Consider the following 13,114-nt stretch of genomic DNA (forward strand, 5'->3'; position numbering starts at 1 on the left):
CATGCTATGTCCGAGCTATAACTGAAGTCTTGTCTAGATGATTTTGCAGTCTTCTTTAACCAGTGCCTCTAATTTTCTTGGAACAGAAGTTAAACTCACAGGTCTATAATTACTTGTGTCGGCCTTTGATCCTCTTTTGTGAATTGGGGTCACATTTGCACATCTCCAGTCTGTGGGTACCTCCCCTGAGTCCAAGGAAGCTCTCATAATTATGGCTAAGGGTTTTCTTACTTCCTTTGCTGCCTCCTTTAATATAACTGGATAGATCCCATCCACTCCAGGTGCCTTTCTTGTGTTTATCTTCAACAATTTCTCCTCCACTTTACTCTCAGTTATTAAAAGATTCTCTAGCTTACTACCAGAGTTGAATACACCTCTGGCATTCCCCTCGCTGAATAACTCTTCGTGTGTGAATGCCAATGCAAAATATTCATCTGGTTTGTTAGCTACCTGAGCAGGATCATCAACAGTTGACCCATCGATATCAAGTGGACCAATCTGATTCATCCTCTTCCTTCTAGAGTTTACATAATTAAAGAACTCTTTGCTGTTTTTCTTTGCATCCCTTGCCAAAGATTTCTCGTAATCTGCCTTTGCCTGCCTAACCTAATTTGTAACTTGGTTACAGATCAACTTGTATCTGTCATAGGCTTCCGTGTCACGTGTTAATTTATATGTATCCCATGCAGTTTTCTTCTCTGCCGTATGTCTCATTAGTTCATCTGACATCCATTTAGGCCTAAACCTTGAACAATATTTCTTAGTTGTTATGTAAAGCCCTAGTAGTTTCCAAGATAAGTTCTTAGAATGCTTCTCATTTTGAATTTGCTGTTGGTAACATCTTCAGTTGGTCCCACTGTACAGAATTTAAATACTGTCTCAGACCATCGTAGTCGCCTTTACGAAAGCAATAACCCTTCCCTTTACCCCTGATGGTAGTTACCTCTTTGAGTAAATCCTACTTCAGCACACTGTGATCACTGCCACCTAGTGGTTCCTTTATCTGAAGATTCTTAATGCATGAGGAATCACTACTGATAATCAAATCAAGAGTATTACTCCCTCTAGTTGCCTCCCGAACATGCTGATGTAGAAAACAATCATCCAATAAATCCACAAAAGCCTTGCTAGTTTGGGAGTGACCAACCCACAAATTCCAGTCAATATCTGGGAAATTAAAATCCCCCATTATAAGACTCCCTGATGTACTGGCTCACTCTATTTCCCTGTACAGTTTCTTATTATACTCATCAGAGTCATTAGGCCTATAGCACACTCCTACTCTCAATTTTGATCTCCCAATGCTTATGTCACACCAAACTGACTCAACACTGCACTGTCCAGCGATGTTGACTGGCTTCACTTCCTTGGATTTTATGTATTTCTTAACTAATAGCATAACCCCTCCTCCCTTCCTATCCTTTCTGTAGATGTTGTACTCCCCAAATTCCAGTTCTGCTTTCCTTATATCTGTGTGAAACCTCGTCTCTGATATCCCAACAATATCCGCTTTTGATACGTTGAGCAATACCTCAAATTCATCAAATTTATTTACCAAACTCCTAGCATTGGTGTACACACAAGTATACATGCACCTGTTTCTATTCTTAACTACCCTAACACAACCCATGTGTTTACTTGTACCGCAATGACTCCCAGCAGTCTCTGAAATATCCTGCATCTTGTTTTTCAGGCTTGTGCTCATTCCAATAGAAGCAGTGCAAGAATCACTTTTCACCTCTGCCAGTGGCTACTGTTAATCTATTAATCTTTGTATCCCCCAAGCTAGCAGTTTCCTGACCCACCTAACACTGCCTCGATAGCATCAGCAAATATTCTTTCACCCTTTCTATTTAAGTGTATCCCATCCCTGTAGAAGCAGTCTCTCCTGACAAGTGCAGACCAGGCTGAAAAAAATTCTATCCCTTCAGCATTGTACTATCTTTCCAGGGCCGAATTGATCGACGAGGCTCTCATCATATACTCCCTCCTATCGTGTCTGGGCAGAATTGCAGACACTTTCAAATTCAGCCCTAATTCATGGCTTTTTTTCAACAGTGACCTGTACTTTTTAAGTAATTCTGCCAGTCTCCTACTCTTGATATCATTAGTGCCAACGTGTACAACTATATCACCTTTTGTGTCCTTATCCGCCCTACAACATCATCAACCTTTGCCCCTGGCAGACATACCCTGGTCCTGTTTCACCTATCCTTTTTACAAAACATGTTCCCCGTTTCCCTGACAATAGAGTCACCACTACTTTGTGTGTCACCTTTTGTGTCCTTAAAAGATGATATCTGCTCTACAACATCATCAACCTTTGCCCCTGGCAGACATACCCTGGTCCTGTTTCATCTATCCTTTTTACAAAGCATGTTCCCCGTTTCCCTGACAATAGAGTCACCAACAACTACTAGTTCCTGTGGGACCAGCGCATTCTGCCTTGGGGGTTGCCGCTGTGTTGCGTGATGAACAAGTGCAAGCTCTGGCGTTGATGTGGGCAGCTGAGAGCTTGATGGGCCCCTCAATTTAGTTTCTTCGAGGTCATCCACCCTGTACTTCAAGCTCTCATATAGGCCCATAACAACGCTGATTTGTTGCCTGATTTCGTTACACTCCTTGCATCGCGCACACACAAAGACTCCCTATGGCAATATCATGTCCCGTGCCTGATTGCCCCACAAACATCATGCAAGCAGTGCATTTTAAAAGGCTGTGATTCAGAGGGCAACTGCTGCCCTCAGTTCTCCTCTGAGCCACAGCACTCCCATTAGTTTGAACCTTTTGCTTTGCTGCTCTGGTCTGAGTCATGATTTTGATTTAATTTCAATTTCAGTACAAAATCATAACTCTAAACTTGTATCCCAACACAGTTATAACGGTATATATATATTTTTAGTATCAAGTATTAATTATCTATGAGTTCCCTTTATATAACTTCCGTATCAAGTTATGTATTAATTAATTATGTTACGTTTGTAATCTAAGTCGTTGTATATAATTAGTTAAAAGTACAATTTAATTGACAACGAAGTTTAACAAGTTTAATAGATTTTACTGATTAATTGACAATATTATACTATACTATCGCTATCTAGTTCGGAATATAACAAAGGCAGCAAGCCACGGACACTTAAGTATTAATTAACTTCCAAATCTCGCTGTCTCAATTCAGAATAAACCAACGATCCTGACTAGGTCTATAAGCCACTTTAGAAAATAATTTGATGTGAAAAATGGCCAATGAAGCGGCTAAACATGGCTAAAAAACTTCTCGTTCAGCGGAGCTGCAACTTGTAACACGTGGATTTGATACCCTTACCGATACTTTTACGCAATTACTGGGCCGAGTAAAGAATAAATACACCTGATTAATCAGAAAATCACAAAATAATGCTGCTATACTACTAAATTTAAATCAAAAGTTTTAGAAAAACAGTAATTTCAAATCAATAAATAAGAAAAATCCACTTAGCAGCTTTGAACACGTCTGGCTCCCATTATTCAAACTGAAACTGGGGATCTCTCCCCCACCCAGCTGGACATTATAAAAGAAAACACTGAATATGACAATGCCAATATTGAATCTTTGACTTACAAGACTTACAAATAGCACTATCTAAAACCAAAAACAATAAATGCCCAGGTTTTGACCTCTTTGAGGTTGAGATATCAAAAACTTAGCACCAGGCAAATTAATAGCACTATATAATAACTGTATGACAGACGGTATGTTCCCAAAAATATGGAAAAAAGCAGTGTTAAGATTACCTTATTTCCCCATGTATAAGACGCACCTTTTTTTGAAAAATTTGGGGTCTAAAAACTGGGTGCATCTTATACTGTGGTTGTAGATTTTTTTTACTTGCATTTCCCGCTTTTTTGCACTTGTTGTCTTTGCGCTCATTGTTTCGCACTTGTTACCGGTATATTAGGGTACGTTTTGCCACGTTCTGCCCAGAAATGGCTCAGAAAAGATTTTCATACAGTGCTGAATTCAAGTTAAAAGTGATCCAGTTTGCAAAAGTGAATGGAAATCGTGCTGCTGAACATAAGTTTGGTCCTCCTCCAACTGAGAAAACAATCCGAGACTGGCTACGGGAAGAAGAAACCCTACTGAAAACGCCACAGCAGAAGAAGGCCATTAGAGGCAAGTCAGAAAAATGGCCTAATTTAGAGAGGGAATTGAAGATATAGATTGAGGAGCAAAGGGCAATTGGAATTCCTGTTTCTATAAAGATGGTTCAGCATGAGGCAAGAAGAATTGCTGATGAAAAAGAAGTTACTGATTTCAAAGGAAGACACAATTCGTGCTTCAGGTTCATGAAATGGAATGGACTAAGCTTGCGTACACGCACCAGACTTCCCCAAAAGATACCTGAAAGCTATGAGCACAAGGTCCTTGAATTTCATTGTTTTGTCATTCAATGTCGGAAGACATCAGTTTGAGTTGGGACAGATTGCAAATATGGACAAAGTCCCCCTTCAATTTGATGTCCCAAGTAACAGAACTGTTGATAATAAGGGGGGGGGGTGAAAACTTGTGAAGACAAGTGGACATGAAAAGAGCCATTATACAGTTGTTCTAGCTTATTGTGCCGACGGAACCAAGCTGCCGCCTATGCTGATTTTCAAACGCAAAACAATGCCAAAAGAAGACATTCCTCGAGGAGTGATTGTCCATGTTCATGACAAGGGTTGGATGGAACAGGATGGGATGAAGATCTGTTTTAAGAAAGTTTGGAGCAGGAGACCAAGTGGGCTCTTACGCAAACCTCCCTATTGGTGCTTGATCAGTTCAGGGCACACATAACAAAAAATACAAAGAAGATTGCTGCAGAGCAAAAAACAAAATTTGCCATCATACCTTGACATCCCAGCTCCCACCACTTGATTGACATCAAGTGCGTTAACAAACCCTTCACAGCTGACATGAGAGACGAATGGAACCAATGGATGAAGTCTTCTGGGGACAATTTGACACCAGCAGGAAGAGCGAAGAAACCAACCATAGGAGAAGTTTGTACCTAGGTGAAAAGATTCTGGGATAATATCAAGATTGAGATCGTTGTTAAGTCATTTAAGAAGTGTGGCATTTGAAATGCCATAGATGGAACTGTTGTTGTTTGTTATTTGGTTTTTTTAGGAGCATTAGCAACTAAGGTCATATTGCTCCGGGATATGCGATGGTCATTCCCTGACCTTTCCGAATCCTCCGTATTTGGTGGACGGGATAGATGGAACTGAGGACGAGGCAATATATGACGACAGTGATTCATCATCAGACACAGGTGAGATCAAGCTAATGGGTGGGAGTTTTGACAGTGATGAGTTGTATAAATTTTATGATGAATAAAACTTGAGTTCAATAACTTTATGTAATACCTTTTTTTTTCAAATTTCGGGCCCCAAAATTAAGGTGCGTCTTATACATGGGGAAATACGGTAATTCTCAAAAACCCTGAAAAACTCCCTACTGATCCCAAATCATATAGACCAATAGCCCTACTCCCTGCACTAGGGAAAATATATGAAAGACTAATATATAGCAGATTAGCCCAATATTACACAGAAGCAGGTTTACATTCCAACAATCAGTATGGTTTTTAGCAGGGCAACTCTACGGAGGATGCCATGCACCACTTACTGACAACAGTTAAAAACACAGAGGAGAAATATATGCTGGCAATCTCCACTGACTTTGCTGGTGCATTTGACTCATTCTATTGGCCTAGTGTCCTTAGGAGACGCCGCCAGGCAAATGCCCCACAAAACCTCTATAAGGTAATAAACAGCTACCTTACAGACAGAAGTGTCTCAGTATGCACAAGGTTCCAGGAATTGACACGCCCTGTGAATAAAGGCTGCCTGCAGGGTTCAGTCCTTAGCCCTTTCTTCTGGAACATTGTTCTGGACGAATTTCTGGCCTTGGATCTGGGCCCCGTGGAAAGCCTGGCCTTTGCAGATGACATGATTTTCCTTGTAAAAGGTAACACGCGAGTGGTTGTAGATCAAATGCTGCCCTCTTGCAGCTGCAGGAGTGGCCACAAATGCACATGCTCAAAATATTGCCTGAAAAAACCAAACAAGTACTTCTAAAACAATTTGGACATAAGAAGAATTCCACAAATCAAAATTAACACAACTTATCCTAATATTTTCCAGTTTATGCTGATAAAATTATAACCCCCTCCCTCCACCTGAAAGGTCGTTGGTGCGAAAAGGGAAGCAATGGTAATTTCCTGCTTCATTCACTTTTCCAGTTTTTAAACAAGGCTGTATATCTTATATCCTCTAAGGCTGTCTGTGTTGCAAAATCACTATATTCTGAATATAGCAAATACGTTAACTTGACTGTCTTGCTGCGATGGGAGATGTCTTATATCTCCCCTCTGCTCTTGTTTAAAAATACAAAAAAGTGAATGAACCATTGATGTGGAACACTGTTTGATATTTCAGACTTTTACCAACACAAACTGGAAAATCCTAGGATTTATTGTACCAGAGCAGTAACTGGATTGTATCTTTGGCACAATCCAGTTTGATTGTATACTCAAGACTAAACATATATTCTTATCATAATATTATTGTGATAATGGATGTGTAATTAAAGTTGAAAAATATTAGCGGAAAAAAACATGGAGACAATAAAAACATCAAAGAGGGTTATTTTATTTTATTAAATCAGAAACATGCACTACAGAGCACCCAATTACAATATCTGTAATCTGGTATCCAATTAGGTCTAAGCCTTGAATGATATTTCTTAGTTGGCATGAAAAGCTTAGTAGCTTCTATGATTATTTCCTTGAATGCTAGCCATTTTGAATTTCCTGATGGTAACATCATCAGTTGGGCCCACTGAATAGAATTTAAAAACTGTCCAAGACTACTCTAGTTACCTTCACAAAAGCAAAAACCCTTTCCTTTATCCTTGGTGGTAGTTACATCTTTAAATAAATTCCATCAGTATACTGTGATCACTGCCATTTAGTGGTTCTTTTACCTGCAGATTCTTAATGCACGAATTATCACTGCTGATAATCATATCATATCGGCGCCTCCGTAGCCAGGTGGGAAGGAGCAGCAGTGCGTAGCACACGCTTCTTGATTAGACCGGGGTTCGAGCCCGTCACCACCAAATACGGGTGATGCGGAAAGGTCAGGGAATGACCACCACATATCCCAGAGTAATATGGCCTAAGCTGCTAATGCTCCTAAAAACCAAAAAACATCAAAAAACTGATAATCATATCAAGAATATTACTCTTCTTATTGCCTTTCTTAACATTCTGCTGTAGAAAATGGTCATTTAATAAATCCACAAAAGTCTTGCTAGTGTTTACATGAGTGACCAACCCACAAATTCCAGTTAAAATCCCCTTCCCCTTTATAATATAAGATAATCTGATTAACTGGCCACTCTGTTCTCTACTGTTGGTTCTATTCTCTACTTTATAATATAAGATAATCTGATTAACTGACCACTCTATTCTCTACTGTTGGTTATTGTAATCATCATAGTTATTAGGCATATAGCACACTCGTACTGTGATTTTTGCTTTCCCAGTGTGTCACACCAAACTGACTCAACATTGCACTGGCCATCCCATGTTAGGCAATGTTTGCATCCCATGTGGATACACTGCCTTAGATTTTATATGCTTCTTAATTAACAGCATACCCCCCCCCCCCAATATCCTGTCTGTCCTTTTTGTGCTCTTCCACAGGGGTACCCCTGTATAACTTTAACTTCCTATTTCCAGGTGGAAAGTCTTCCTATCATTCACCTTCATCTGTTTCCCCTCACTCCCTTTTCACTTTCCAGATTGTTTTGCCCTCCATGGCAAGCTCAGGCATTGTCCAGGTTTCACCCCTGCCAGAGACCTGTCTATACCTGGCCTGCCTCCCCAAAGAAGTTGGATGGGCACTGTGGGCCCCACTTGGGACCTATGTGGCTAAATGGCCAGTGGAACAATAGAACAACATAATCCAACACTACACTACGTAGACTAACACTAAAACTAACTCTGTCTCTGGCCTTTACATTTGTACTGCAACATAGAGTATGAAGTGCAGATTTGGGGTATGGGACCCTTCTGTGCCACCCGACAATCAGCACTATGCACTTCATTCTTTCTGCACGCATTGTACTCCCATATTCGAATTCTGCATACTTTATATCCTAGTGACACCATGTCTCTGATATCCCCGCATTGTCTTCATTTGATAATTTGACCAGGACTTCAAACTTATCAAATTTATTTACTCTACTCCTAGCATTGGTGTGTATGCAAGTACACACACACACACACACACACACACACACACACACACACACACACACACACACACACACACACACACACACACACACACACACACACACACGTGTTCTTACTCTTGTTACCCTAACACAGGCCATATATTTACCTGTTTCATGATGCCTCACAGCAGACCTTAGTCTCCATCACCTTTTTTCTAAGGTGCTGCACATTTCAGTGGAAACACTATAAGAATAATTTTCACTGTCTGCGACTGTTGTTAATCTGTTAGACTGTGTATTCCTCCCCCCCCCCAAACTTGCATTTTTTTCAATCCACCTATGCTGCCTAAATAGCATCAGTAAATATTCTTGCAACCTTTCTCTTTAAGTGTATCCCATTCCTGTAGAAGCAATCTTTCCTGTTAACTAGCACAGACCACGCTGAGAAAAATTGTATCCCATGAGCTTTGCACATTCCCTTAAGGGCCGAATTGATTGACTAGGCTCTCTTCACGTATTCACTTCTATTGTGTGTGTGTGTGTGTGTGTGTGTGTGTGTGTGTGTGTGTGTGTGTGTGTGTGTGTGGCAGAATTGCAGATGCTTTCAAATTTTACCCTAATTTGCAATTTTTTTTAAACATTGCTGTGTACTTGTTAAATAAGACCTCAGATACCCTACTCTTAATGTCATTAGTGCCAACATGTCACCCTTTGTTCCTTTAGAGAAGGGGTCGACAACCTCATGAGCTACATGTGGCTCTTTGAACATGTAACTGCGCTCTTTAACTTTTAGCCCACATGAAGCACAAGTTAAAATGGAGTTAAGAGGATTTAAAAATCAAGGACATGTGGTGTACAAGACTAAAATGCCTTAAAACTGAATAGGATTTGCAGAGGCAAACAGTTGCCTGTGCAATTCTACACAAATGGACGGTTATAGACAAGTTGAAAAAGCAAGACAAAATTTTGTTTGATGCGTGGACTAGCTTATCGGACACGTAGTCCCCTCCCCCTCCTCCTAGCTTGAGCTGAGGTGTGGCTCTTTGGATTCTCTTTTTTTTTTAATTAGATCAAAAATGGCTCAGACATAACCTGGACCTATTCCACCTTTCCTTTTTGCACAGTATATTTCCCAGTTCCCTTACAAAAGTCACCAACAATAGCTAACTCCTGTGGGACTGGCACATTCTGCTCTGAGGTTTGCCTCTGTGTTGCCTGATGCTCATTTGTGAGCTCTTTCATTGAGTTGGTAGCTTAGAGCTTGATGAGCTCCCCATTTTAATACCTTGAAGGGCATTGTCCAATATAAATTTGAAAATACTGTATTTGCATGTAGACTTCTCTCAGTTTTTGGTTTGATGAATTTCTACAGGCAAATATTTTCGAACATGAGCTGTATTAAAAATAAATCAAGAAACTGTCTGAACAATGCGAGTCTCTCAGCATGTTTAAAGATGAAAATCACGGCATACTCGCCTGATGTTGAGAGACTTGCTCAAGAAGTTCAGCAGCAAAAGTCACATTAATTAGTACCTAATTGGATGTTTGTTAGGTTTTTTCAGTATTAATAAATAATATTTTAAAATATATATTTTTTAATAAAAGACCTTCCCACTATTCCATTTTTTAAAAAAAACTGGTTGATAAAATGAGAAATGAAGTGGTTTTGAGAAGGTGGGCAAGAAGAGATTTTTGACTGAAATAATCACAAAGTGGAAAAGAAATTCGATTGGACACATGGGACTTGAGACATTGTGATAGAAGGAAGAGTTGAGGAGATGAGGTCCAGCAAGAGATTGATGAATTGAGAGGAGGATGGTGGGTAGGGGAATATGAAGATGAGAGCTGAAGATAGGGAGATATAGAGAAGTAGTTGTTGAACATATATATGACCCTCCTCTTGGCAGAATACAGTTATAAATGAATATATTGCATAAATATCAGAGCATAGGTAAGATATATCTGTGTGGAAAGGAAATAACATGAATTCAGCATGCAGGACTAAATTTTAATTAACAGTAGTTAGAATAAGAGAAAGAAAGATCTTATTTCTTATATGACAGAAGCCACCAATGTTTGCTAAAATTGTAGAATTTTTGGCATGCAGTAAAAAGTATATAGGGATTTTTTTTTTTTTTTTTTGGGGTCTTCTTGTGTTCATAAAGTGCCTGTCCACATGTGACAACTTCTAGTAGACCGATCTTTGTGAAGCTTTATATTTGGGTCTTTTAGAAAAAGCCATCTGAATTTCAGTAAAATTAGATCAGTAGAAATTTGGCACCATATGGTGCTGAATTTCTATTGATCCAGTTTTACTGAAGCACCTCCCCCCCCCCCCTAAAATTTCAAGATTTATGGTATTAAATCCCTGGGAAGGTTTCAAGATCAATTCTGATCCCGTCCCATAGAAAGCTAGGCTTGTTTAGCAGCTCGCTGTTACCAGTGCAATATATTAAAAAAATAAAATACATAAACTTTTAGAATCAAAATAAAAATAAAAATTATGTGGAGATTTTTTTAAAAAGAAAGGCTTCCTTCTTTTTTTTTTTTCCTGAACTACTTGTATTAATTTTGGATGGTCAAGCATTACTGAAGAAGGAAAGGTCAGACTGACACTATTTTCACAGTTTGTTTTATTGGTCAGTAAAGATTTTAATACACTTGTGATTCCACTGGAATTTTTATATAGATAAATGAAAGTGTATTGGCATTACTTGAAGGAAAAATTGGATCCACCATGTTTTCAGTGTATGTTTTGTAGATTCTGGTGAGATTTTAGGTCCAATTTTTTCTTCATTCTCTCCCTCCTGCCATCATTTACCTGAAATCTAAATATAAATGAAATCAAGTTTCAGATCTTCAGGTATTATGAAAGAAGGAAATCTTGGAGTAACACACCAATTTTGGATAATAATGAAAATCTAAAGCATTTCAACCTGCACAGAGAAAAATCTTTTTAATTTCGCAAAGAAATGCAGATACCTTTCAGAAGTTTTGTGGTACTTCTTCAGTGACTGAATTGTTGTACCATAAATTTATTGTACCATAAATTTTAGCATCATACAAATAATGCTAAAATGACTTTTTCATGCATTTCCTGAAAAGAAAAAGCCAGATCTGTTTTTTTGGTCCCTGAGAAAGTTAAGCTCAATTCTGATTCCAGATCCTAACCCCCTTCCCAGAATCAGATTAGAACAGCAATAGCTCCAGTCCTTTTCAGAATTCAGAATTTATTTGGAATGTTCTTCTGGACCAAGTTAACTCATGTGAATCTCCCCACAGTGCACATGATTAATCTATTGAGTTCATCTTGTGTATCCCCCTTCCCCAAATGAACTAACTACACAAATCCTACCTTCCATCACATGAACACCATCAGATGGTGTTGGTATTGATAAATACTTTCTTGAAATTTTAACCTCTGAAGTATATTATTTGATAATTGAATGCATCTTGAAATGTAACAAGTACATTATCTGATTTGTTTAACAGGCAATCACCGATACCTGTGTAATATTAAAAAAAAAAAAAAAAAAAAAAATTTTTTTTTTTTCCAATTTTCAGAATGAAAACAAAAAATACCGATATGGAGATTTTTTAAAGAAGGGCTTTGTATTTTCTGAACGCCACATTGACTCAATGAATTTGACCAAAACATTATGCTTTTGCTACTTGGGGTTGTTATTTATTCAGGACGAAATTTTATTATCTGACTTGATAAGGTAGGTTTTAAGTATTTTATAACACTTTTTATTTTTATCAAATTTATAACTATCAATTATTTTTTTGTATTCCCTTAATATTTGTCCTGTTTACTTTTTTTTTCTGTGTTAAAACTTTATAAGCCCTTATGCTTTCTCAGTATGTTGTTGATTACCTGACCACCCTCCCTAGAATGGTGATCAAGTTTTGATAGTCTGGAGAAATTTGAGGAGGACCTGGTGAGAAGAATGAATATAGGTGTGATTTGGCCTTTACTAAATATCTTTAATCATCATCATCATCAGCCATTTTAAATCCACCGCAGGATGAAGGCCTCTCCAGCAACTTTCCAGTTCCTTCTGTTTTGTGCAATGGCCATCCATTTACTACCCACAAACTCATGAATTTCATCTGTCCATCTCCATCATTGTCTTCCAGGTTTTCTTCTAGCTTCTCTTGGGTACCATTCTGTTATTTTCTTAGTCCATCTGTCATAATGTCTTCGAGCTATGTGTCCTGCCCAAGACCATTTTAGTTCTTTAATTTTGATAAGAATGTCCATTACTTGAGTTTGCTGCCTAATCCATGTGTTTCTCTTCTTATCTAACAGTCTGATTCCCAATATAATTCGTTCCATTCTTCGCTGTAGTTCTCAGCTTCTCTTCCATTCTTTTGGTGAGTGCCCAAGTTTCACTTCCATAAGTCATGGTGGGGAGTATACATTGGTTCATTATTTTGTTTCAGACAAATTGGGATATTGCTCCTCAGTATTTGACTATATTTCCTGAATGCTATTCAACTAAAATTTATTCTTCTCTTGACTTCCAGCCATTTATCATTATTACAGCTAATGACTTGTCCCAGGTAAGTATATGACTCCACCTTTTCAATTACTGTTCCTTCAATCATTATATCCCTTTCTGTGGCATACTTGTTCATCATTACTTTTGTTTTAGCCATATTCATCTTTAGTCCAAAATCTTTGCTAACTCTGTATAACTGATTAAGATTTTTCTCTAATTCTTTGGAATCGTGGCTTATGACCACAATGTCATCTGCAAATCGTAAATGGTTTAGGTACTCTCCATTCACATTGACTTCTTTCTTGACCAGTATAATCTTCTGAAAGCTTCCTCAAGGGCA

The 13,114-nt window shown here is 38.5% G+C and overlaps 1 protein-coding gene across 1 annotated transcript in view; it reads left to right on the plus strand.

The window, feature by feature from the left end:
- Nucleotides 1-13,114, plus strand: part of LOC150087273 (TATA box-binding protein-associated factor RNA polymerase I subunit B-like) — a 225,439-nt gene that overhangs the window by 57,924 nt on the left and 154,401 nt on the right. Inside the window, exon 7 of the mRNA XM_090372433.1 lies at nt 11,834-11,991. Within this exon, the coding sequence (XP_090228559.1) occupies nt 11,834-11,991 (158 nt within the window). The remainder of the gene's footprint in view (nt 1-11,833; nt 11,992-13,114) is intronic.

Source organism: Mastigoproctus giganteus, chromosome 4, assembly GCF_048544385.1.
Source record: "Mastigoproctus giganteus isolate SK-2022 chromosome 4, ASM4854438v1, whole genome shotgun sequence".
Classification (NCBI taxonomy): domain Eukaryota; kingdom Metazoa; phylum Arthropoda; class Arachnida; order Uropygi; family Thelyphonidae; genus Mastigoproctus; species Mastigoproctus giganteus.